The sequence below is a fragment of the Rhipicephalus sanguineus genome, unplaced genomic scaffold, assembly GCF_013339695.2.
Source record: "Rhipicephalus sanguineus isolate Rsan-2018 unplaced genomic scaffold, BIME_Rsan_1.4 Seq597, whole genome shotgun sequence".
Taxonomy (NCBI): domain Eukaryota; kingdom Metazoa; phylum Arthropoda; class Arachnida; order Ixodida; family Ixodidae; genus Rhipicephalus; species Rhipicephalus sanguineus.
Window position 1 is genome coordinate 27544 of NW_023615591.1, and position 25837 is coordinate 53380.

A 25837-nucleotide genomic window follows, 5' to 3' on the forward strand; every position below is an offset into this window, starting at 1 on the left:
ATATAGTTGATTACTTTTATTAGATATATTTACTTGCATATTCGAGGCTTGGTCCCGATTAGCTTGCATCCCAAGTCAACCTAAGCCTAATTAGCTAACTAGCTTATTTTCCGATAGTTACACTCACTCTTAATTAGTGTTAATTAGACTAAGCTCGGCACGTATTACCGCACTCGGCATGACTCTGCACAGGAAAATCCCAGCTCGGCTGAACTAGGACTTATTAAGCTGTGATTTCATTTGCTTAGTTATGTGAAACTAATTAGGTTTTACCATGCTCAACATAGCTTAATAAGGCTTGTCAACGGTTACATTACCTTAACTATGTACAGCTATTCTTAATTTCGCTTGACGTGGCCGCGTCGACGCGACCCCGACACGGTGTCTACGCCGCAAACCGGACAAACGGCGGCCATTGCACACCTGCTGTTAAAAAAAAAAGGGAATAAATGAACCCGTTTGGCTGCACTTTCGATACCTCCGGTGTTGTCGAGCGCCGTTTTCTTATTCTGCAGCGTTAAACGAGTCGTTGCCATAGAAACGGGATATGACTAGCCATTTTAACGCCACAACTCGCCGGTCTTATCTTCGTCGCCCACACAACGGAGAACGGCGGCAGGCCAAGCCAAGAGGTGATGCTGTGTGTTCTGAACTCTTTTTCTTTTGTTTCTTTCCTTTATTTCTTGCCACGACGCAACTCTTGACTTCGCGCGAGATTCAAAAAGATAAAAGCCATGCGGCACGTGGTGGAAGACACGCGAACTAAACGCCGATGTCCGAGAAAGCTGGATCTGTCTACCCTTCAATGCTGCATGTTCCTTGACTCGTGGTGCTCTGCACATATTCGTAAAGCTCTGCACATATTCTGCAGAAATTGTCAGAAATTCCACAGACATTCTACAGGCATGCTGCATCCTGCGCGGCTACAAATGCTCTGCAGACTTTCTGCAGAGAGTGTGTACCGACTGCCTACTGGGAAGTGACAGGGGTGACAGGTAGTCTGTCACTTGTCTTCAGACATTCGGTATCTCGGGTGACTCAGGGTCTGTAGAAATTCTGCAGATAGGCTGCAAGTCTTTTGGAAGGGCATGTAATATTGCGTGACAGAAGCGTAGAATCGCGCCGGGCGTCTAAACATGGCAACTGCGCAACGAGGGGTTTTGTAAAGACTGAACCATTACAAAGCGCTCAGACATATTTAATCATCGTCAGCTACAAAAGCATCAACAAAGTGGGCAGCTGCGTAGGTTCGCGCGTTGAATTACGCACGCTTAATGAGCCCTTCGCTGATTCGCAAAATGAAAAATTATGGCAGTTGTTAGGGCACTTAACAACTGTACTTGCAGTAGGCATTCTAGGGTAGTTTGAAACGGCCAACGTTACACGCACAGTCGTCTGTTTCCTTACGGCATGGTTGAGGCATGCACCGAGGAGCGAAGCTAGGCTAGCATTTGAGAATGCGACGCGCATTGTTACTTCAATTTTTTTGGAAACCTCCTGGAACACACTTTCTGAGATGGTGCGAAGGCGCCTTGTCGCATTGCCCAGCATATCCTTTATGGTTTGGAAACGACATGCTTTCAACGTTATCTTTAGTTTAGGAAACAGGAAAGAACCTACCGGGCTATGTACCTAAAATTCAATGGATGGGGCAAAACAGGAGTGTGATATGCTGTGCTAAATAGCTGCGGACAAGGAGTGACGTGTGCATTGCCGATGCAACATCCAAGTTTTGTTTTCTCACAATTCAGGTCTCTTACTGCACATGCGTATTTCAAATGCGCTAGAACTCTCTTGTTCACTCCTGGCTCGTCATCTGACCCTTTGGTGCAGCAAGTTACTGATGGGAAATGCATCTACAGCAAAACACACACACACACACACACACACACACACACACACACACACACACACACACACACACACACACACACACACACACACACACACACGCGCGCGCGCGCGCGCGCGCGCGCGCACACACGCACACACACACACACACACACCCAACATCACCTCGGGCTTTGGCCGACTCTGTGTGCTTTTTTAGAACGAGGATCCTTTGCTCACCCACTGGTGACGACAGCACCTTTGCTTAACCTTCAGCCATGGACCCACGTCTCGTCGCGTGTAATGCCAACCATTGCCATGTTTGTGGGCTTATGGCAAAATTGCACGAACAAACACACAGGCGCGCGCCGTTTTTCAGTTTTTTTTTTTTGTTATTGTCACATTGACACTAACCCAAGGAGCAGAATGTGCATATGCTGACATCAGTGGCTATACAGATCGCAAACTAACGGTCTAGCTGTAGTAACAGAATAATATCCTAGCTGCGCAACCAAGACAAATGACGGCTGAAGCAAAGGGGAGGAACCACCGCCGGTGGCTCTATATACTGCGACTTTTTCTATAAAGCTTTACTGCAGCCGGCGCGCGGTCGCGCCGGTTCATATAAATTCTTTTGCGGCTGGCTGTTTGGCCCGCGTGTTTCCCGTGTTGCACTGCCTTCAACGTGGTATTTTCTGTGCACAATGTCGGCAAATTTCAAATGTATGTCTTCATATACATCAACTAGATCATATGAGATACAATTTGATCGTAATAACTCAGCTAGTAAGCTTACTTGCGCTTCACAATGGGTCAGGCGAGACTGAACTGTACAGTATACTTCACTGCTACAGAGAGCTTGCCCCGCCTGCAGACCTTTACACCGTTGCGAGCGAGCTCATTACCCATATGTATTAAAGTAAAACACGTTTTACTTTACAAATTAGACCTGCCGGGTTTCCAGGCGAAAAAGACGAAAATTGGCCACAAGATGAGAAAAATAGATGAGCTAAGGGCCGTAAGCATAGCCAGAAGTAGCCACGCGTGTGTAAGAAGAACCGCGAATTTTTCATTGAAATAACTAAATCGAAGAGTTTTTTTTTTGTGTGGAAATGTAAATATGTACAGCAAGAAAAATTCAAAGTCATAATTGTTGAGATTGAAGCATGAATTGTTGACTTTAGCAATCATTTCGTGCAGGAGGACGAAGTTCCTTGCGCTGTTGCGGAAATGACATTCTCTTCACCTGCATTGGATGACTTTTCGTGAATGGACTAGAAGTACCAGCCAAGTGGTGAAAATAAAAATGAGCGCTGCATGAACGGGCTCAAAATCACAGTTGCTGCGACTGCAGCATAAATTGTTGTCACTTTCGCAATTGTTTCTCGCATGATGACGAAGTCCGAGCCATGTTGCATTTCCGTCTTGCACTCCTCACCTAATTCACCTAATTCTAAGATGTAACGCAGACAGTTCTTCGGATATCCGACTTTCAATGTTGATAAGTGCAGAGCTTCCTGAATCCGGAGCGCTTTCGATTGCCCTGTTCACTTAATATTAGAACTTAAAGTCGCGTTTAGCAATAGAACGGTGCAATGCGACGGTTTTCCTTGGGAGCCTCAGCCACGTATCTTTTCTATTGGGTAAAGCACGCGCCAAATTCCATTTCGGGAGCAGGAAACGCGCCTTGGTCGCCACGTTTTGACACCACCTAGTCGACCGCCAGGGGCTGCAAGTTCAGAAGATATCTACTCAAATCGAGGGAACAAGGAAGCAGCCAGAATGAAGCAAAGTAGCCCAGGCGCTTTTTTTGACTCCACCGGCCTAAAAAAACGTAGCGAAATTGGCGCGAAGTAGTAAAACCTGGCAACCCTGTCTAAGACCTGTTTTGCAGAGTAGTCTAATATTACCATCCACTTTTCACTATACATATTTCTTAAAGAGCAGATAGAAGTGACTGTATTATTCTTTGTGCAATACTAAATGTGGGCATACAAATTGAATTTGGGGCTCTACACGTGTATACTCTGCAAGAAGTTGCAGAAGCATGGTAAGCTGGGCCAAATGGTAATGATTCATTGCGGAAGAGCTCGAAATAGGACCAAACACAAAATATGAGAAAAAGACAGAAGCACGCGCTGACAATCAACAGAAGCTTTATTCCTAAGTACAAGCTGTCAAAAAGTTGAATTGTAAACAGTAGATGTCGCAATAAAAAAAAGAAAAACGTTGCGGTGCATATTCAAGGGGGATGCAAGGAGCGAATGTATCTGTTACGCGTTTTCGTTGGTCGCTACCGGTTGCTAGTGAATCTTGAAGTTTATTCGGGCCGTAGAAAAGAAGAAAACCAAACTACAAATGTTTGATCACAGAAATCACCGAGTTTTTCGCGTGCCTTCTGCGACGCATATTTATTGCGACTACAGGTCCCCGGCCTCAATGCGGACGCCGTCTGGATCGCGCTCCTTCCCCTCTTCCCCCCGTGGGAAACGAAAAAAAAGTTTGATTGCGATACTATCCATGCAACTCTCAATTTACATGGGGGCTTCCACCTTTAGCACCCAAGCCCAAGGCGTGGGCAGTTGGTCTGGTGTCAGCTTGGGAAAGGACACCACCGTGCCCTTCTGAGCAGCTCGACTGTTTATCGCGTTTCCCGCAGAATGAGCTGACGCCCATGCAAACTCCTGTTCGGTCGGCAGCCCCAGCATCGTAACCCTACTGTGCGGCGACAGTTCCAATGATTCCAGGTAGAGCCGCTCGTTCTTGGGCCACCTCATGACGTACACGTACACCACGTCGTCCTTGGCCGTGTACCACACGTTCGGCGTGGCCGTGTCGTTCTGGTACTTCCAGGGCTTCGATCCGTAGACTGCTTCGCCGTTGACGGAGAGCCACTGGCCCAACTGTGTGAGCCGCTCTTCGAAAATCGGAGAGATGATGCCGTCCTTGGTCGGGCCGACGTTGATGAGCAGGTTGCCGTTGCAGCTGACCGTGCTCGCCAGGATGTCGAGAAGCTGGCCAATTGTGCGGTAGTCCGACAGGTCTGCGTCGCGTCTGTAACCCCAAGAGCCCTGGTCGATTGGCAGGCAGTTCTCCCACTTGTGCGGCTGCAGCACACCCGGGTTGAACTGATCGTCGCAGTTGAAGAAATCTCCGTGCTTGCAGCGAACCCCTTTGCCCCAGCGGTCGTTGACCACGACGCTGGAGCGGACGGGGCTGTCGTTGTATAGCCAGGCGAGGAAAGAAGTGCTGTTCCAGTAGGTGTCCGGCGCTTCCCATTCTCCGTCGGACCACACAATGTCCGGTTCGTACCTGTAGGTTGGAGGAAACAGGATTTCAACAGCGTACAAAACTGGGCGAGTTGGTCGAACTTCACGGTTTTAAATTACAGCGCAAAAGACGATACACAAGAAGATACACAGAATATAGATACACAAGAAGCGTTTCTCCTGTGTCCTCCTCCTTCTTGTGTATGGTCTTTTTGCGCTGCATTTTAAAACCATGAAACGGGATTTGTTTGTGTTACTACAAGCGTCGATAGGTTGACAGTGCAAAACCCCGTGCGACTCTTCAAATATGTATACACATAACGTGACAAATATAGGAACACGTGATTCAGTCTCACTGAAAATAGCGCATATAACTCGGCAAAAATGCAGCCAAGCCTGGGTGTACGAGCACTGTCGAGGCGCCAGAATGTGTTTTACAGAGCACCTCTGTCAAAGAACCGGCACGTGAAATTCCCGTCTCTTTCACTGTAGCCAACACTGTAGCCCGTTCACCTTTTCTCGATCTTCCGTCCCCATCATTCAACGCGGACTATAAGGACGACATCTCTCCCTTTACGAAATTGAAAGAACCACAAGCCAACTTATTTTCTTCTAGTAGAAGTGTTATTTGGATAAGGGCAACAAAACATGGACAAAAGAACAAACGAAGAGGACGAGACAAGCGCTTGTCTCGTCCTTTTCGTTTCTTCTTGTGTCCATGTTTTGTTGCTCTATCCAGATAACAGTTCCACTGTGACTGAACAATAAGCCCATTTCGCGACCCTCGTTATTTTCTCACTCTCATATTATTTACGTCTTCGTTGCATGAAGCTGGGCTGCAATGTTCTGTGTATTTAATTTGTTTGATCTCTTGGCAGTTGGAAACTAAACCAACAACTTTTCATGGCCATTGAAGGAAATAAGGCGCCGTGATCACTTAGCTTCAAAAGCGTGCTCAACCTGCAACTACACAACCCCAGACAACAGCCGACATCTTATGCTCGTCCTCAAAAGGTACAAACGTCTTCGTCCGCTTGGCAGCATCCTGAGTAAGTCCTCAGGACCTCGGTTGCAGGATTATCCTAAACGTGCTCTCATGCGGACGTGTTCGGGACAGCAACAAGCTTGCGCTGAACTGGGAATTGCAACATTTGTGCAATGAACACCATTTGACTGCATGTTATTTTTTTATTTTAAAAAATAGAACATCTTCATCTGGTGACATAATTATGATTGCCGACGGACACGTTTCTCCTTGTTCAGAATGAGTACATGTGTTAATCGCCAACGTGGCGAGGGTAATGCGATGTATAAAAAAATTGATTGTTTAAAAAGCCCAATTTAAGGGGAAAATACGTTTCGCGAAGTTAAAATTCGGTGACATATATTTAAATTTCCCGCACTTCGACCGCTGGCAACACTGTGACCCACGTGACCAAAAAAAAAAAAAGTTGCCTCCTGGCGGTCCCAGCAGTCCCCACGGTCCCCACGGGCCCACGCCACCCACGCTTCTCTGCCCACGCTGTGTCTTCACGGAGAGGTTGTGACATGGCGCATGCCGGACTGAATATCGGTGAGTTCGATCCAAGCGTCTTTTTCTTCCTCTAATCATCACCACCACCTTTTTGTGTCCTGGTGATGGCGGAGAGCAATGAACGACTATTTCGCCGCGAGCGAAAACGCCGCGTCAATGCGTCTGTTCAGCTTGCGAGCATGAACAATGACCGCGCTCAGCCGGCGTGTCGCATTCAAAGTCCGACCGAGTCCCTGCCCGACACCAATTCTAGTGGTCGCGCCCTGCATCAAGTCGAAGGGACTCGGCAAAATGAACAGACGGTAGCACATGCTCCTGAGTTATGTGGCGATTCCGCCGTCTTTGTTAGTGATGATGTACTACACGTGGTGTATCAGGATGTTGTAGGGCCAGTAAGTAGTCGGATCAGTGGTGGCTCGCGCGATAACAGCATATACTTGCCGCCGTTGCAGCGACGCCGCCACAGCAGCGATGTGCAGAGTGCAGATTACGACCACGTTAGTGGAGCCATTACGTCTGACGATGAGGAAAGCAATGTGAACTTCCGACAAAGGTTACAAGCGTGGGCGGTTGAATCGCGGTGCTCGCATGCCGCTGTCACGTCACTGCTGTCAGTTTTGCGGAGCCACACTTGTTTTGTGTCACTACCGTTGACTGCTAGGACGCTCTTGCAAACTCCAGGTAGGGTCCTAAACATCAGAGAGCTGGCAGGAGGGAAGTTTCGCCATTTTGACCTTGAGGCAGGACTACGGCAAACTCTACTAACTGTACACACTTGCCTGACGAACTCAGCATTTGCTTCAATATTGACGGTTTGCCATTAGCCAGGAGTTCGAGGGACCAATTCTGGACCATCCTCGGTCGCGTCCGGAATTCGGAAAACAAAGAGCCTTTTGTTGTGAGCGTTTTTTTTTTGGCAAAACCAAACCACAAAGTGCAAATGCGTTCTTGCAGGCCTTCGTTGAAGAAATCAAGGGACTGCTTGCAGGAGGCTTTTTGATTAATGGTGTGTCAGTTCCTGTGAAACTGCACAGCATAGTTTGCGATGCACCTGCCAAAGCCTTTGTCCTGTATATTAGGAGCCACACAGGCTATTTCAGCTGCACTAAGTGCACTGTGAAGGGCACATATGCTGAAGGAAGAGTTTGTTTCCCAACTTTTGCAAACACTCTGCGCAGTGATCATAGTTTTCGGAACAAGAGTCAGGAGCAACACCACACAGGCAGCACCATTTTGGAGGAACTGCCTATAGATATGGTCAAGGACGTACCTCTCGATTACATGCATCTTGTCTGCTTAGGGGTGACGCTGAAGCTTCTTATGCTGTGGGTACGAGGACCGAGGGAAGTCAGACTCGGCACCCAAGTCCGAAATGAAATCTCGGAGAGGAATCTTAAATTGGCAAGGTTCGTTCCCTGTGACTTCAATAGGAAGCCACGAAGTTTAGTTGAACTGGATCGCTGGAAAGCTACTGAACTTCGCTTCTTCTTGCTGTATGGAGGTCCTCTAGTGTTACTGTCAGTGATCCCTTCTCACATGTATGAGAATTTTTTAGCACTGCATGTGGCCATCAGAATACTTGCCACGCCTCAATCAACTGCGTGTGAGATCAGTTATGCAGGTGATATGTTGAGATTCTTTGTGACAAACTTCATCGATATATATGGTAGAGAGCAAGTGTCGCACAATGTGCATGGCCTGTGCCACATTGCAGATGATGTGCTGCACCTGGGACCCCTGGATAGTTGGAGTGCATTTCCATTTGAGAACTATATGGGAACTATTAAGAGGATGATGCGAAAGCCTGAACATCCTCTTGAGCAGCTTTCCAATAGATTATCAGAGCTCACAAGTGCCCCAAGGAGAAACATAGCGGCAGCTTCTGAAGTTGCATTTTCTGGAGAACATGAATGTGGTCCACTAGTTCCACCTTTTCAAGGCCCACAGTTTAAGAAAGCCAAGTTGCCTGGCAATGTTATCCTTGCAGCTGACAAGAAGAACAGCTGTTGCACCTTAAATGATGGAGCAATTATTCTTGTCAATAACTTTGTGTATGACCAGTCAGGTGTACCTTTTGTGATAGGTAAGCAGTTCTTACAAAAAAGGGATTTGTACTCAAGGCCTTGCCAGTCAACAATGCTTGGCATCTGCATTGTTTCACAGCTTTCTGGTTTGCGCTCTTGGCCAGTTCAGAACATAGTTCAAAAATGTCTGAAAATGTTATTCAAGAGGGAAGTTATTATTTTTCCTCTATTACATGCTACCGTTTTTCACTAGTTTTATTTTCCCATTTTTGCATGGCACTGTTTCACGCTAGCTCTATTTTCCCACTATTACATGTTGCTGTTTTTCTCTAGCTGTATTTTTCCACTTTTGCATACTGCTATTTTGTGCTAGCTGCCAAGTACTTGTACATATATATATATATTTCACATTATAGTTTTGACTACAGTCAGGTACAACTTTAGAAGGCAAAAGCGCTGCCAAAATGACCAAAGCGTGGCAGCTGATTTGCTCTTTGTCTAACTAAATGGTCCACCTCATGTATTTTCCAACAGCAGGGTCTATGCCCGTCTGGCTCATGAAATCAGTCTCTAGTACGCGCACGTTGCTGCAGGCTTGTGTACATTGGTCCTTGAGGTGGAAATGTCACTGCCTTCTAAAGTTGCACCTCACTTTCATTTTGTGTGTAAAACAGTAATCTTCCCTTTGTGCAAGATGGCCGCTACGTAGTTGTTGAATTTCCTGAAGAAGAGGAAGCACTGGCCATCATTCGCAAAAACTGGATTGATGGAGACAGCTGCATGTGGCCTCGCCATGCAAAGCAAATAAGAAGCTTGCTGAAAGTGGGGGCCATGCCAGGCAGTAATTGGAAGAGAGTTCCTTTTGATGTCATCAGTGCGCATGGTAATGCTTATTATTTTATCAAGTTGATGTGCACAGTCAACTAAATTTTTTGGCTGAGTCTTAGTATAACTAAGTTAAGAAATGTAATATTTTACTAATTTATTGTAATTGGTTCTAAAAGTACCTCACATTGTGTTATGATTCTATATATTTGATGTTCAAAGTCATAAATTTTTATTCAGGTTCTAATGTATATAACAATGAATTTTATGTACCTTTATCATTTTTGAGTAATTAGCTCTATGAACACATCACATTCTGTTGTAATTTTGTTCTGTTATGCCCCCTGTTCATGATTACGATAGAGTAGATCATGATAAAGCTTCAGATCAAGTTGAGTGAAGGCTCAACCTTCACTCAACTTGCAAATACACCCTTGCAAATGAAGCATCATTCACTGCCGTGAAGGTTAGGTTGCTTGCTTCTCAAGCCTGTTAAGCATATTTTTGCAGCTGTCTTGTTGTAGATCCTGATTGAAAGCCTCAGCACAGTGTATGAGCACACTAGCATGAATGCTTACGCTGATTATGCCATGTAATTATGCTGCATTTAACAACATATTAGAAGCGTTTCCATTGCTGAACATTCTTGTCAAAAGAAAGGGGCTATCTTGTATGCATTCACAAATAAAATGCTGCTGCCAATGCCTTAGCCAGCAGCTAAGTTGAACATGGCTATTCTTTGCAATATAATTGGGCCTTGTTGGTTTAATGCAGCGTGCCAATATATTGCTTTATGAATTGGCACTGTCATCATCATACCCATTATCTCATTAGTATTAGCAATATACTTACATGTTGAGCTAAAACACTGGTAGGTCAGAGGAGATAATTTACTGTGCGAGAACATTATGTCATGATAAGTTTAGTTTAGTTAAGTCATGCTATTCTTATTAAAACTGCTAGTATTGCATGCATTCAAAAGCAGTTTAGAAATTAGTATGTGCATGTTAAAGTTTGTCTCACGTATATTTTCTTTTTGTCTTAATCTCTTGGTTATGTGAAACGAGCATTAGTGTTTACAGTGAAAGTTTTGTTCATTTGTATACAGGATTAATGACATGTTAAAGAAAAATAAAAGTGGACAAAAAGGGCATGTAACATTTTTGTCCATGTCTAGTATTCGTTTGCATTGTTATTTCTACATCTGAATCATGTAGCACGGTTATTTTATCTGGCTTCATTGTACCTGTGTGCTTCTGACAAACCAAAAAGTTGGGCTTTCATGCAAATTTGTATAAAATATGTGGCAAACAAAACAGCTGACATGGACTTTAGGAGCTCTTACTGATGATTATTAGCATCCGCACGAGCCCAGAATGTCAAAGATGCCTGCTTGCATTTGGTCGAACAAGTTCATGCGCTTGCTGGCACAAAGCTAGTCTTCTGGACAGAATGCGAGAAATCAACATCGTGTTTACTAATTTCTGACTGTTAAGCATGTGAGGTGGGAAAGTATGTCATGCATGCTGTTTTCCTTAAGGGAGCTACTGCAAGCACAGACTTAAATGCTTTATAAAATCTCTTCCATCTTTAATGTGTCCCTGTTTTATCATATGTTATGTTTAAGAACATAAATTGTGCATCCTGTAGCAGCAAATTGTGTGGCTAAAACAAAATTTGTAGCCTGTGGAAAGCAGAAATATCCTTTAGAGTTGCGCAGTTATCAGCTTGCACAGGTAATGTGTTGTAAATGTGAATACCTTTATGAGATTGCGTGCACAAGATGCTTGTGTCAATATGATATTTTTCAGACAATTATGACGATGCACTGCGGGGTCTACGAAAAGCGGAAGACAGCTGTGCTAGTGAAAGTGGTGCTGAACGGGACAGGGGAAAAAGAAAAAAGAAGAGGAAAAAACTACGATCATGAAGGCGAGATGCCACTGCCTCAGCCGCCACAGACCATGCTAAAAAGTATGTGTGCTCAACTTTCTGCAGATGGGTTACAAAGATGGGATAACATATACCATAATGGAGGGCCACTAGATCTATGTATACTCTTAGTGAGGCTCCGTAATGGGAGCTGGAACATGCGAGCTCTCGGTTCTTGTCACAGTCGTGCCCCTAAAGTTGCTGCACTACAACAACCAAAATTTCACCTGAATAGTCAACTGAAAATAGAAGAGCTAACAGTTTTCATGTCTAGAAACTTGGTCTCTCATCTGTTCCAAGAAATTCTGGAAAACTGCACCATTTTCATATTTTACTTTAGCCCTCCATGTGCTTGAAGTGACAGTGTTAACATCGACATGTTTGCACAGCGCAAAAAAAAAAAACCAAATACATAAAGGACAAGTGCCTGTGTTGTCATTTCTTATGTCCTCATTTTTTCCACGCTATGCACACATTTAAATTCCAAATAACCACTAGCCCAAGCAACCGTTTTATCAAGTGTTAACATGTTGCTCAAAAGGGCAACATAGGCTCTGAATTGTAACACTTAAGCTATTGGAATACATAACTGTACCTATTACGCCAATAATGCTTAGCTACATTTAGATGCACTGACAAAGTTGTGCTTTGAATCTGCGTGAAATTCACAATTTTTTCATGTCTATGAACATTTCCGTGAGTACATGGACAGTTATATGGAAGCCTGGTATGCACATGAAGGCTCGCAAATAAGGAAAGCTGTCATGCATTTGTTCGAAGCATGATGCTGCAAGGAGATTTATACGGATTTTTCAGAAAAAAAAGGTTAACTGTTGAAAAGTCATCCCAGTCTGTTGCAACTGTTCTTTTTGTCATCAGACGAGGACTAACCTTTGTCAACTGCAAAAGCTTTCTAAGAAATCCGAATGGACTTTCCTGTAACTTTGTGGTGTAAATAAGCGGATGATGATATTCTCTTTGTTTTCTGTGAGTACACTTGCTCACCTTGGCATTTGATGTTGCATTATGTGTTAAAATAGTCCAATTTTATTTGTGACCATGATCACTATCATGGCACAAGTTGCAAAAGAGAGAACCCTGAGAATTCTGACTGATTTTCACACAGGAGCAGCACATAGCACTGGAAATCGACAAACACGAACAGAGCCGGCACGTGCATCTGCTTATTTGCAGCATTCTACATACAGTGGTACGGTATTCCCCATGCAGTGGTATTGCATAAAATATGCTGTCATTTTAATAATTACTTAAATATCTTATTCTGATGCTTAGTAAAAGCTGCTTATTGCACTCCTACAGTTTTTATTACCACCACCACCTACTACGTACATTATTCTGGCATCACTTGTTTGCTGTGCAGGTGTAATACGGATGATGTTTGCAAGACCATTAACTGTGTTTACTGTTTTAATTGCTAGATGAAAGGCTTGTTTGCTGCAGGCTAATATGTTTTTGCGTAAATTTTGCCTTAAGCATCATCATAGAGCTTGTATCTTAGCTTGGTGTATCGTAACATCACTGAATGGAGAGCACTAAAACCAACTGTTAGCGTTTTCATTGTGCAGCTGCCTCCTCAGTAATGCTTCACAGTGATACAGTTTGCATAGTTGGCGCTGTACCTGCTAAAAATAAACCCAGTGCAATGGTACACATTACAAAACATCTTTGTGCTATTAACTCTACGTGGCTGTAATGAATGCCAGCCTTGCATAGTTTCACATTTTGCCTTTGGCCTGTTTAGTTTGTACAGAACCAATGCTTGGTGCTTTTGCAAATTCTGGAGAAATCGCAGATCGGAATGCATATGATGGTAAGACCTCCAGTTTGCTTTGTATTAGTACTTGAACAGTTGTTTCCGAAACAAAAGTTCAACCTTTGATATTGTTGCGTAATGATATTTATGCATTTTAATGCAGAACGTTTAAATTTGCAATTGTTTATCTGATCAATTATTTATTTCTTTAACTTGTAAAATTAAATGTTATCACCTAGGAAGTTGGTAGTGTTCTGAAAGTACGCTCACCAGTTGAGCATACCTTCAGAGTCCTGTTGGGCAGCTGTGAAATGTTGATTGCTTGAACCCATAACCAGCATTATAAAGGAGTCAGTGGCATAAAAATATGTTATAGTGGTGTGGATTCAATGACATATCATTCTGTTGATTTTGAACACGCAAATACATTGTCACATTTAATGGCAGCTTTATTTTTTTTCTTCTAAAGGCAGACAGTTGCAGCTGACTGAGTTTAATTTGAGCTTGTAAAATTTCTCATTATGAGTCCAAGGTGATGTTCCTTGTTCTGTTGCAGAAAATCATATTCCGGATGTTCTCTCAGCACCCCGTGAAAGGGATACTCATGGAATTGCAAATTCTTGTGAGTAAAGCAGACATACGTTTTATATTTGTTGTAAGTGTCCTCTAAAATATTGTTTACTTCCACATTGCCTATCTAGTGCCCTCTTCCTATATTGGTGGCAGCACAGAAAAACCTTGCACCAACATGGAGAATTTTGAAAGGCTGCCACAAACACCAAGCTCTGGTAAGTAGTACATGGCTCGAGAAATCAAGCTTGCTAGCGTTGTTGTTCTTATGCTTTGTTTGCACTGCTTTTTCAAGGGCAACATGCAAATAGGACGTACAGTCAGCTGCAACAGTAGGACCAGTCAGGTATATTCAGTGCATTCCTTCAAGTGTCATTCTATCCCTACTCATTCATTTTTTGTGTGAACACTTGTTTTAAAAACAGAGCTCGAGAGGTGCAGTTACAGGGCCAACACACATGCCTATTCTACACTCAGGTCTGCCTCAGTGTTGGGGAACGACAACTCAGGTGAGAGTAAGAATAAGTTTCAACTGGTTTTACTTATTTTGGTGTAAGTTTCAGGTCGTATAGCCACACCCAGAGAGTCTGCATATTGTCCAAGCAGGGCCTCGGTGTCTGCAGCTGATCGACTTTCTAGTTAGTGTGTCTTACCTATAGTTTGCATTAAGTGATAAATTGCTGGTAAAGTTTCTAACTGCTCTTTTATATGAGGGAGCATGGCTGTTTATATACATTTTCCTATATGATTCATTTGCAATTCAAATAGTCTGTACTGCTATTTTGTATTAGTAAACTCAGGATTTGGTGCGGTTCATAATGTAGCATTGACATTTGCATGTCATGCAAGTGCCACCTTTCGAGGTATAAGGCCTTGTTCACAAACTGATGGGCATATCATGTGGATAATTTACACCTTACTAACTTGCAGCGCCCAGCTCAAGGCATACTATCGGGTCAATCCCAAGGAGACTTGAGCCATCAGGTAAGCATGAGCAAACTGCACTTCCCTAAGATTGATGTTCTATTTGAGCGATGCTGCCGGCAAACTTGGATGTTTTTTTTGCATAATTTGCTCCTGCATAACTTATGCATTGAATTTATTACATTTGAGTTTTTTCGAGCATAGATGTCCAGCACCCAAAAGCACAGTTGTACATAACAATTGACAGAAACTTTAGGAATTTTTTTACTTGGTTTTTTTTTCTGCTTATGCGTAATAAACAAGAAACGGTGCGTGCAAGGTGTGCAGAAGGGAGTTTTAATAATAAGCACACTTCCTCTACAGCAGGATCACGGCTTCTACCACTGACAAAGTGCTATATCTGTGAAACCTGTCCTGTGCCTGCAAATTTCGCATGCCATTGTTCATATACCTGATCCTCTGCTTCATCAACTGCATTTTCACTTTGGTTGTGCTTTATCTGTCGCTTTTTCTTAGCATACATGCTAAGTTTTCTCAGTTTCCACTTAATAGTGACGTATCATCTACCTACCTTTTGCCTTGCCTTCATTTCAAGTCCTGTATTTGTGTCTTGATAGTTGCATTTAGCGTTCTTTGTTTTCTTGCTGATTGCATAATTATCAGCTTTTAGCTACCTAAGTAATATGGCCTGAGTTAGTACTGCCAAAATAAAGCAACTACAGGCTTCTCGTTTAAAAGATTAATGTGGCCTGCAGATTTCGTGCTTGCTTGATCACGAGTATGTTTTTATATGAATTTTCTGGTTATCTCAATCCGTAGAGTTTGAACTGCAAACGTTCAGAATCCTCCAGACAATATTAATGCGGGTTGAGGCCCAAGGCCGCCAGCTTGACGCCATTACACAGGAACTGTGTAATGGCCGTCCGCAAATTGCTGCCACAAGGGAGGATCTGGTTCTAAAACCATTCGACGACATTGGGGCCTTGGAAAATTTTGACGCGGAGATTTCCGAGAATGAGAGCATGAGGACACTTCTGGTTTGCTTTTTCCCTCTTTTTTTTTCCCCACCTGCTTTATCAAATGAGTGTGAGTGCATGAAACTGAGTAATTTTACATTTTACAGATGCACCAGTTTCGCAGCTATGGTGGAAGTAACATTGGAGCTGACGGCGCATACTGAGTGTCCTACTCACACAGGAAGTTGCCGTCAGATACAGCTGGCTTGGGCAGAAAGGGAAGAAGAGCTTTTCTGCGTTAAAAGTTTCCGACATAATCACAAGTAAGCTGTTTGTTGCTTCAGTGATTGGATGGGGGCTAAGAACTAATAGGAGGTATTTCATTCATGATTTTGAAACGTGAAAATGAATACAGGCCTAAAGATTTCATAAATTTGGCAAGTTGTGGAGCAGGACTAGCAGAGTGATATACTTAAATGCACTTGATAAAGACGTCAAGTGGCTTGCATCAATTGTGACCTGTTCTTTGATGTCACACATGCATCTGCATCAAGTATGTTTTCATATCCTGATTTATCTTTACATTTAGCTCGTGTACAAGCTATGAGTGAGTGACATTCAAAGCGTGTTTCAGGGGCTGCAATGGCAAACTTCCCAGGCTCGAAGCGAAGCGAAGTCGAGGATGTGGTAAAGGCTTGGCTGCGGCACTCTGGGGAAAAATTAAGAAAGCTACAGGCCGAGGCTGTCAGACATGAAGGTGTAGGTGTGTTTCACATTCAGACTATCCTGAAATATAACATGAGAATTATCTCGTGTTAGTGGTTATAATTTGCATGCTTTGTTTGTCCTGCTTGTAAGCGTGATGCTCATTAAATAGACCTTGTATGGTGAGGCTGCTGTACAAGTGAGTACATGTTGCAATGGCAATATTTATATCGCAACCAATGTGTGGACTTCTCAGACTTCATTTGATGTCGGCAAATTATGCTAGACAGTCTAGCAAATAGGTGTTGATGTTTCCAAATGTGACTGAACAGCTAACATGCCATTGAATGAAAAGATACTTGAACCACTATATCTCCCTTAGGTTTTGTTAGCTAACACTAGCACAGATACCAGGTTTCGAGTATGTGATTTGGGCACGAATTCCTGTATTTTTGTTCGCTGCTGCTTCTCATTGTCTCTCCTCAGCAGAATTGCTGGCCAGAGACCTATTACCTTAGGTTGATCTGTCTTTTTTTCCATGAACTATCTTGTTTTCGTAAAGACTCATTCAGTTCTATTGCCTGCGTAAGGCTAATATGCAGCCATGTATGCCCAGTAACGGAAAAATATTTCTAAAACTGGCACCATTAGTGATAAATGTTTAGATTTAAACTTCTGCATTGAGTGTCATGTGATTTGAAGAGGAGGGCCGGGCGTGCACTTATTAGAGAGTGACACTGTGCTGTGCTTGCGAAATATCTATACCGCAAAGTATCGAGCAAGCGCCCCTCTCCCGCCATTTCCACTGTTTCATTCACTGTTTTCATTCTCCCGGCGAGGGCGAATACATGCATAATTATTAAAGCATTTCATTAGCACAGGTGTGCATTCCTTATTCTTAACAGCTCCTTCGCCACCATGTTGAATTTTGATTCATGACTGAGCAAGCGTGCCCCTCTCCAAATCTTGTCGAATTATCCTTCGACGTAGGGACGGCGCTTGCTCGGGATTTTACGGTGGTACCCTCAACAACTGTTATCATGTACTCATAAAAAATTTTTGACTTTCTTTTAGGATCACCGGAAGGACAGTCAGATTATTCAGCTGAATGAACATTTCATCGAATGCCTCGCCGAGCTCATCCCTTGAAGAGTTTTTATGGTTTGCTGGAGGCATCGAAATAAAAATGTATTACCTAGAAACATTGTTTCTGTGCTTGATTTAGCAGGTGGCACGGCCACGTACCTTGCATGTGCATTTTCTGCATAGGCACCGACACTGTTCTATACTATGTGACATTCCTTATACTAACTAGTCAGTGGTACATAACTGGGCTCTAACATTAAATTCGTGTAAAAGTAAAATCTAAAATCCAGTAATTAAGCATGCAACCAATTTTGATGTGTAGCCCAGTCGGTACGCTGCATGTTCAGAAATGTCCTGGTGGACCAATTGATCAATGTGCTTCAGTCCCCAATAAATCCTGAGATTGTGCCCTGGTGGACCAATTGAGTATGTTTCAGTCCCCAATAAGTCCTGAAATTGTGCCCTGGTGGACCAATGGAGTATGTTTCAGTCCCCAATAAATCCTGAAATTGTGCCCTGGTGGACCAATTGAGTATGTTTCAGTCCCCATTAAATCCTGAAGTTGTGCCCTGGTGGACCAATTGAGTATGTTTCAGTCCCCAATGAATCCTTCAATTGTGCCAAAAATGTCCTGGTGGACCATTTGAGTATGTTTCAGTCCTCAATGAATCCTGAAAATGTGCCAGAAATGCCCTGGTGAACCATTTGTGCATGTTTAAAAGACATGCTGAGGCCGGACAATGGTATCTTTCAAGACTACTTGAGCATGTTTTCGGGACGTCGCAATGTCCTCACGAGAACGTTTTAAAAACGTGCTGAAGATGTCTTACTGTTGTCTGGGGCCATATGGCGCGCTCAACGTATTCTGCAGAGAGGGCTGCTGTCCAGACCGCGTACCCGTCTCCTTCTCGCAATGAGCCATGTTTTAAAGGCTGCAGCCAAAAACAGCTTTCTTTCCATGTCTGACAAAACCTTACACAAAATTTTGTTCATTGGAGGTTCATTATAATTGTAACGCTAATATAACATCATGACAACAGTAACCGTAGTTACGAATATACTTCACTACTGCAGAAACCTTAAAGAGGTACTGACACGAAATTTTGCGGCCGAGATAACCCGCGGAATCGATTCTCGTGAACGTGCGTATACCACCTACCATATTTGAACGGCGAAATACAGCTTGGAAAGTAATTTATATGAATTATGAAGTTCGCGTGCCTTATTCAGATCTATACACCGCACCTCGCGACGTTGACATCATTCAAAGCGACCTGAAGGGGACCCCGGAACTTCCGCGCGTCATCACTGCGGTTGAGCTCCGGGATGACCGGCTAAATCATGACGTCATAGTCGCCATTGCGCTTTTGCCGCGCTTAATTGCGCCAGCAGGCTACTATTCGGCGGCTGGTCGCGAGTCCGTACCCACGGCGAACGTGTGCAAGCCTCAAGAAAGCTTTCGCCACCAAGTGACGATGACGACGATGACGGCAACGACATCGCGCTGCACATGCGCATGCCAAAGACCATGCAGGCAGCGTGGAAGTGCGTCACAGTTCTGTGTGCCGTTTCACACGCTAGATGGCGTTAGTTGCACGCGGCAGCTTGTCGTTCTCGTAGCTTTCCCAAACCGATGCTGAGACTCATCGGTAATAAGCAGACTGTAATTAATCATCTGTCGCGCGCTGCAGCAAGCGATGTGCCTTGTTATGACTAGAAGGCCTCCTCAACATATTGCAGAAGAAAGACTGCACACGAAAATTTTGTGTCAGTGCCCTTTTAATTTCTTTGGTTATTTCTAAGCATGATAAAAAAGTGAACACTATTAATGAGCACAAATAGCCTGATGGCGCATAGTCAAGGGTAATAAACCATATCTGTCGACAAGAAGATTTGAAAAAACGTACTCCGCTGCCCTTGTAGGTGCCCAGAGACGTCTTTGGAAACAACACCTGGTTATAGTCCTCACAGATTTTTTCAGTCCCCTCAAAGGAAACAGATTCACTAAAGTTAGCGCATCTCATTTGTAATGAACACTGCGGTCAAAATTTCAAGAGAGTACGCCTAAGTGCGTCCCTCACTTTCCTAGGCACCTTTGCTGCCGATGCTGCTTAAAGCTATGACAATACAACGTACTGTAGTGAAGAGAGGTACCAAGCGCCAGCATTCACCACTCGTATCTGTCAAAGCCTTCAGCTTCGATCATTTCCAGACTACTTGCACGTGCTAGCTCACTCATGTGTTCCTTTAACCATAGTGTACACAAAGTGTGTAATATGCACAAAACCCAAGTCAGCTCATCCGTGATTTGTTAGTTGTCCATATACAGATGCACAGGTTCTACATTATTATTAGGCTTTGTCGCCTGAATCAAAAGAAATATTTCAAGACCAGAACACCACACCTGTGTTGGAAACGAGTGGTGTGCAATGATGTGGCGGAATTTACTACTGAAGCAATTCACATGCCGAGAAAAGTGTTCTAGCCATCACGGAAAAAATCATAATATCGATGCGGCCTAATTGCATCGGCATTAGTCCACTATCATCTTCATGTAATCTTGTACAGATAATTTCAAAGGACAAGCCTGGTGGCATGTGTCACCAATTTGCAAGGGAGGCTGGTATCATCAACAGTGTCACAATCATTATGACTTTGGTACCCGGTATGGTCGTGCTGTCCGAGAAAAGGTTGCCTAAGCGGCTCCGAGTTTGGACTTATAGAGTTTTCAGGTGCCTCATCTGGTGATTTAACCGATGAACGGAACAATCAGAAAATAGATCCAATTTGACAGAACTCACCTTTCCACGATCTCCACCAGTTCAGGGATGGCCTTGGCTGGTGGAAAGAGGGAGCTCTCGAATCCGGATGCCTTGTCAGCCAGGTACAGCGGGTGGTACCAATCCATCATGGAGTGGTAAACGCCGAACCGCAATCCTGCGCGGCGCCGAACAGCGTCTGCCAGATCTCCCACCAGGTCCCGGTGTGGTCCCACATCTTGGGCGTTCCAGTTCCACGAGACCTTGGAGGGCCACAGCGTGAAGCCCTCGTGGTGCTTGCCCGTCAACACCACATACCGGGCTCCCGACCTGAATACGAACGTAGGTATCATTTGAGCACATTATGGGAGGGCCAAGGTTTGCCTCATGTACTGAAGCACTGCTTCTTGAATACCACAAGTTACACAGTACTTTTGGTACATTAGAACCTAAAAAGAAAGATACGAACTGAGGCACGTCTGTCGTAGAACCCTCAGGACGAGAACAAATTATTTTTAACTTGTACATTGCTAACACTCGACACATTTTCAGAACACCGAATATAGAACAACAGGGGTGTAGCCGCGATCTTATTTTGGGGGTGTAGGGGGGGGGGGAGTAAACACTTACTCCCCTCCCGCTGGCTACGCCAATACCAACACCGTTCAAAACATTATAAGAGTGCTCTATATAGAGTGCGCAAAGATTGTTACGAAGTCAGCACAACATAAGATATATGTACAGGAGTTTGAGTGCACTTCAATAGTTTTGTGTAATCTGTGTCTTCGTACCGTTAGATTTCGTTCACTCTGTTGTAAAGTCGCGTTTATGCTGATTGACATTTGCCATGAATGTTTCTACGGGGATGGGCACCGTCACACACTTCGCCTTTTGCCTTCTTTTCAAAGGGTACCTGATTTCTTCCCACATAAAGCAAATTATACTGAAGAGAAACTGTATGATTCCGATAACACCCGACCCATAGACGTCCACGTGCTTTGTGTTTGACATAGGGAGGATATCAAGAGCGAAGAAACGGGTGTTCATTTACTATACTCAGAACGACTTCAGGAGTTGGGATGGAAAGGGGCTGAAAGAGACCACAGAAAACTAACCACTTGACAATGACTTGGTGAATGTTCATCCCATTAACAGTTGTATCGGGTCACCGTTTCAGTAAATACGGCAAGTCGTACCTACACCAACTATACGTTGAACTGTGTTTGCGAGAGAGTTCTGTAATGTGTATGTGTAATCATACGTAAGATGCCTTCCTTCCTGTTCTCTTTTTTTTCTTTATGTTTTCTTTTTGTCTACATGATAAATGCAGTGCAGTGCAGCTTAAGGTAAATCACAGCAGTTGCAACTATTCATTTGTGTGATTACTGCCGTATTAAACGCGTGATGGGCAGTGGATCGAATCATTACTGCGCTGTTCGAGACATTTCTAACAGGGTGCAAAAAAAAAAAGAAATTACAGAAGGGCTCACTTGTACATTTCAAAGACAAAGAAGCAAAAAACAATAATGAACGGGCAGAAAAATTATCTAGTAGTTGCGAGAAGCCGTGATGGTACTGCGGCTGCAGCCAATCGTCAGTTAACTCTCGCCTCTGTGACGCTCGAGGAAGAAAAGAACATTGCTTCATTAGCTTCAAGGACGCCACCCTATTTTGAGACATTCTCCAAAGGCCTTTTAAAAAACAACTCATTTTAAACCCTCATAGTATGCGTTATCTCGTACCAACCAACAGCAATGTTATGCCTGTTGACATGCTCCTACTAATGGGCATGCACAGCTTACGGGCCCTCTGTGCTTGTGCTTCAGCGCAAGCGACATGCTAATTCCAATCATCCAGTAGATGTAGCTAGCAGGCAGGCTGCGAAATTTCAAGCAAAGTCAAGGTTGGCTGCTGAAACCTCGGAGCAAAGGCGGGTCAGATTAGCGCGTTCCATGTAAGCCAAAGTTGCCACCATTGCTAACTACTTCGCTGACCATAAGACCGGCTTCGTCAGCATTGAAAAAACACAAATAGACACACCATGATGTTTGCAATAAAGCCGCACTTTAATGAAGCACTGTGTGCGTAGTCTTCGCAAAACCAAGCCGAACACACATTTCGCTCGTGATAGCTAGGTTTCCGGAGAGCTAAACCTCAGCCAATTTTTCAACTGCGCTGTTTGAATGTCGGAAGTAAGTTGTCAGCGAACTACTTTAAGGCACATGTACCGTAAGTTACGTATCGCAGCCGGTACGTTAGGCTCGTGAAACAAATTCTGGGGATCGCGATGGTTTCATAATCTGTAATGTAAAAATTATGGCAAAATGCAGCGTTATGCCACTTACTTTTTCAACGAAAATACGTTTTATGCACTGCAGAGCAACAGTTACTACAACTCCGTTGCAATTAGACGCAATTTTTAGGAACGCATTTTTCAAGATGATATGCCTCGAGGAGTGAAATGCTTAAGCGCAGTATAAGGCATGCAACTTGTTTGAACAACTGAATTAGTAAAGTTGCGCAAACTGTTCGACTATGCATTTCAATTTTTTGCAGAGATAATTAATGCCTATTTAGTAATCAAAACAAATGAAACTGTGCCATGCTGTGGGAATGTCAGGTCCGATATCAAAATGTTAATACCGAGACCCTCTCGTCGAGCTGGCGCGCCGCCCTGCGCAGCTCCCACCTCGACGATCAGCTATGGGCAACCCAGCAAGCCCGCGCGGCGGCGAAGAGGCAAGACCTCGTCATCCCCTCGTGGGAGGCCTAGGCCGCGCCACTCAAATTGCTGGTTTTCAGTAAAGTTTATTCCTCCTCCTGGTCATGCATGTGCCCCCTTTTCCCACAAGCGATTAAATCGTTACGCGGCCGCTGAACGTAAATGCCACTGCACTCACTTGGCGAAGATGTCGGCCCAGTGATTAGGGTCGAAAAACTGGGCCGTGAACTGCGGGGCGAAGTCCTGGTACGTGAAGCCCGGTCTGTAGTTGCGCCTCATAAACTCCACGTACGCGGGATACTGTTCGTGCCAGCTGTGCCAGAACCACTCGTTTCCGAAGCTGGGCACCGAGAAGACGCCCCAGTGGAGAAACACGCCGATTTTGGCCTCGTCGAACCACGACGGCAGCGGCCGGGTGTCCAGCGATGACCAGTCGGGAGTGTAGCGCTGGGCACGGGGTAGACTCGCCACTGCTGCTGTCGCGAGCACGAGGAGCAAGCGCGCACGATACCGAGAGACTCATCTTTGCAGTTTTACCAGCCGGCAACGCTTGTTCGCAGCACCGATGTACCGTGGTTAGATTTTCGGAGCAGTACCTTGACGTGCCGGTTGTTGGTGCCTGCGATGCCTCGGAAGCTCAGGCAGCTCGAAGATCGCGTAGGTGCAAGAACATCACTGTAGGTGCAGTGTACATGAGGACGTTGCTGCACCAGTGATCGATCGAAGACGCTGCCTTGTTAGCGTGTGCCCAGACTTCGGGAGAGAGAGGGAGGGAGCTGGAGGAGGTTGCGTAGATAAAAATGGCGCTATTTGTGTAGCACTTGCGGGAGGGCGGCTCGTTGTCCACTCAAGACCGCCTCTTCTCGCGACGACAATATTCGATTGCCATCCTAAGAGCCCACAAATCGTCGCAAATGGTTCTTTCAGTGCGGAGAGAGTACGAAGCGTGCACTTTCGATTCTCAGGCATCTGGCTGCCGCTTATCTAGAAAGGGATGCCGCGGTTTACAACACAACAACGTAATTCTGTCGGTAAAGCAGTATGTCGCGCTAGACGAAAGCAGTTTTTAATGAATAGCATTGCATGGCAAGTCGGCTGGATATCGTTCGGACCAAGCTTGGACCCGATATCCCCAACAGGAAACAGTCAAGACGCAAAAGCGAGGTACACGTAAGAAGGACCAAGCACCCACAACTTCGACACGTCGAACACCATATAATGCTATACATATCTCAGATACTTAGACAGCTCCCGTTAATTAGGTATAGGTTGCGAAAGGGTCAGTGAGATGAAGACGAGAGAAACGATTTAGATATGGGCCTCATATCAGTGACAGGACACAGTGGGCTAATGTGCTAGCGTAGGCGTTGCTTCATAGCGCTGCATATCTTTCACTTGAACATGCGCCGATTATCAGCTCAGGGCGACTCGTCCTGTGAGTCCAACAGGTAAGTGCGGAGGAAAACGAAGAAAAAAAAAGCGAAAATGCGGGGGATGGGTAAGGTGGGGATTGAAGGTCACACGTGGACGGAGGAGGTGTGTTTATCCGTTTCTCAAGAAAGAGTCCCCTCTCCATTTCACTCTATCTGTTGATAGCCGCTCACTGTTTTTGCCAGTGAGCGAATAATCGGACCGTTATCTTGGCCACGTCTTGCCGCTACGTAGGAGCAGCTTATAGACTAACGTTCCAGGGCAGCCAGCAAATTGATAAGATATAATGCGGAGCCTCCGCAGGCAAACACTCAGGTTCACGGTTCCAGAATTCATGGTGTTGCTGCGTGAAACAGCGTTTCTGTAGTGAACTCCTTTCTAAACTCAATGATGATTTATTGGCAGCTTAGTCATTTCACTGACTTATCACGCACGGGCTTTATCATTGCTTGAGCGTTTCTTGCAAAATTTTGGCGACTACGGGAGCTAGACGGGCCAGAGTATAGCGGCTAGCTAGTTGGTTGTGGATAGCTGACACTTGTGAATCCATGTCTGAACACAAGGAAAGACGCTGAAAAAATCACACGCATGGAACACAACACTAGTTCGAACTAATAACTGTTTATTTGATGAAAAAAATGAGAGATATATAAAGGGTGAGAGAAAGTAGGACACCGGTAGTGTGCGCAAAGCACACAACAGGAGAAGAACCATCCACATCACGCCTCAAGTCTGTCCATGTCTTATGTCTAAAGCTCTTTGTAAAAATGACACTTCATCATCAGTCAAATGTATCGATGGCTACCTAACACACATATCATCGCCGATGTTGCGCATCGTGAAGGCATCCATGATCTCCCTTTCTCTTGTATCTCTAGATCGCGATACAACTGCGGTGCTCTCGAGATCTGGCTGACAATGGCACCTGCTGCAATGGGTAGCTAAGTTACCAGGGTGACAAATGTGTTTATTGTCATAATTATGCTCGCGTAAGCGTGTGTTAATGCACCTACCAGTTTGTCCAACGTACTGTTTTCCGCATGATAAGGGAACACAACGTACTACATCTTTTTCACAAGGTACAAGCTTGTTTACATGATTAACAGAACATACTTGATTTTTCCTCTCATTATCACCGTTAACTTGGTGACAGAGCGAAATTAGTTAGATCTGAGGCGTGACGTCGATGATTCTTCTCTTGTCGTGTGCTTTGCGCATGCTACCGGTGTCCTTCTTTCTCTCAACCTGTATATATTTTGTGATTTTTTTTCATCCAATAAACAGTTGTTATTAGCGCTCGTGTTGTGTTCTACGTGCGTGTGTATGTTTTTTTTTGTGCGTCTTTCTTTGTGTTCACACAGCGTGTCACAAGCGTCTATTATGGTAATGCGCGCTATAGAAGCGGCGACGAAAGCTGAGGAGAGAACACCTGGTTGCAAAGCGTACTCGACACGCGGACAAGAGAAGGCACAGGCAAAACGCACACCTGCCTTCTC

The 25837-nt window shown here is 44.5% G+C and overlaps 1 protein-coding gene across 1 annotated transcript; it reads right to left on the bottom strand.

The window, feature by feature from the left end:
* Positions 1–4082: 4082 nt before the first annotated feature.
* Positions 4083–23366, bottom strand: LOC119377874 (tissue alpha-L-fucosidase; the record flags this gene model as incomplete). The annotated part of the gene is given in 3 exon segments (XM_037647172.2): positions 4083–5142; positions 20231–20518; positions 23089–23366. Coding segments are annotated over 3 exon segments (1344 nt in total), but the record flags the coding sequence as incomplete, so codon positions are not given.
* Positions 23367–25837: the final 2471 nt, after the last annotated feature.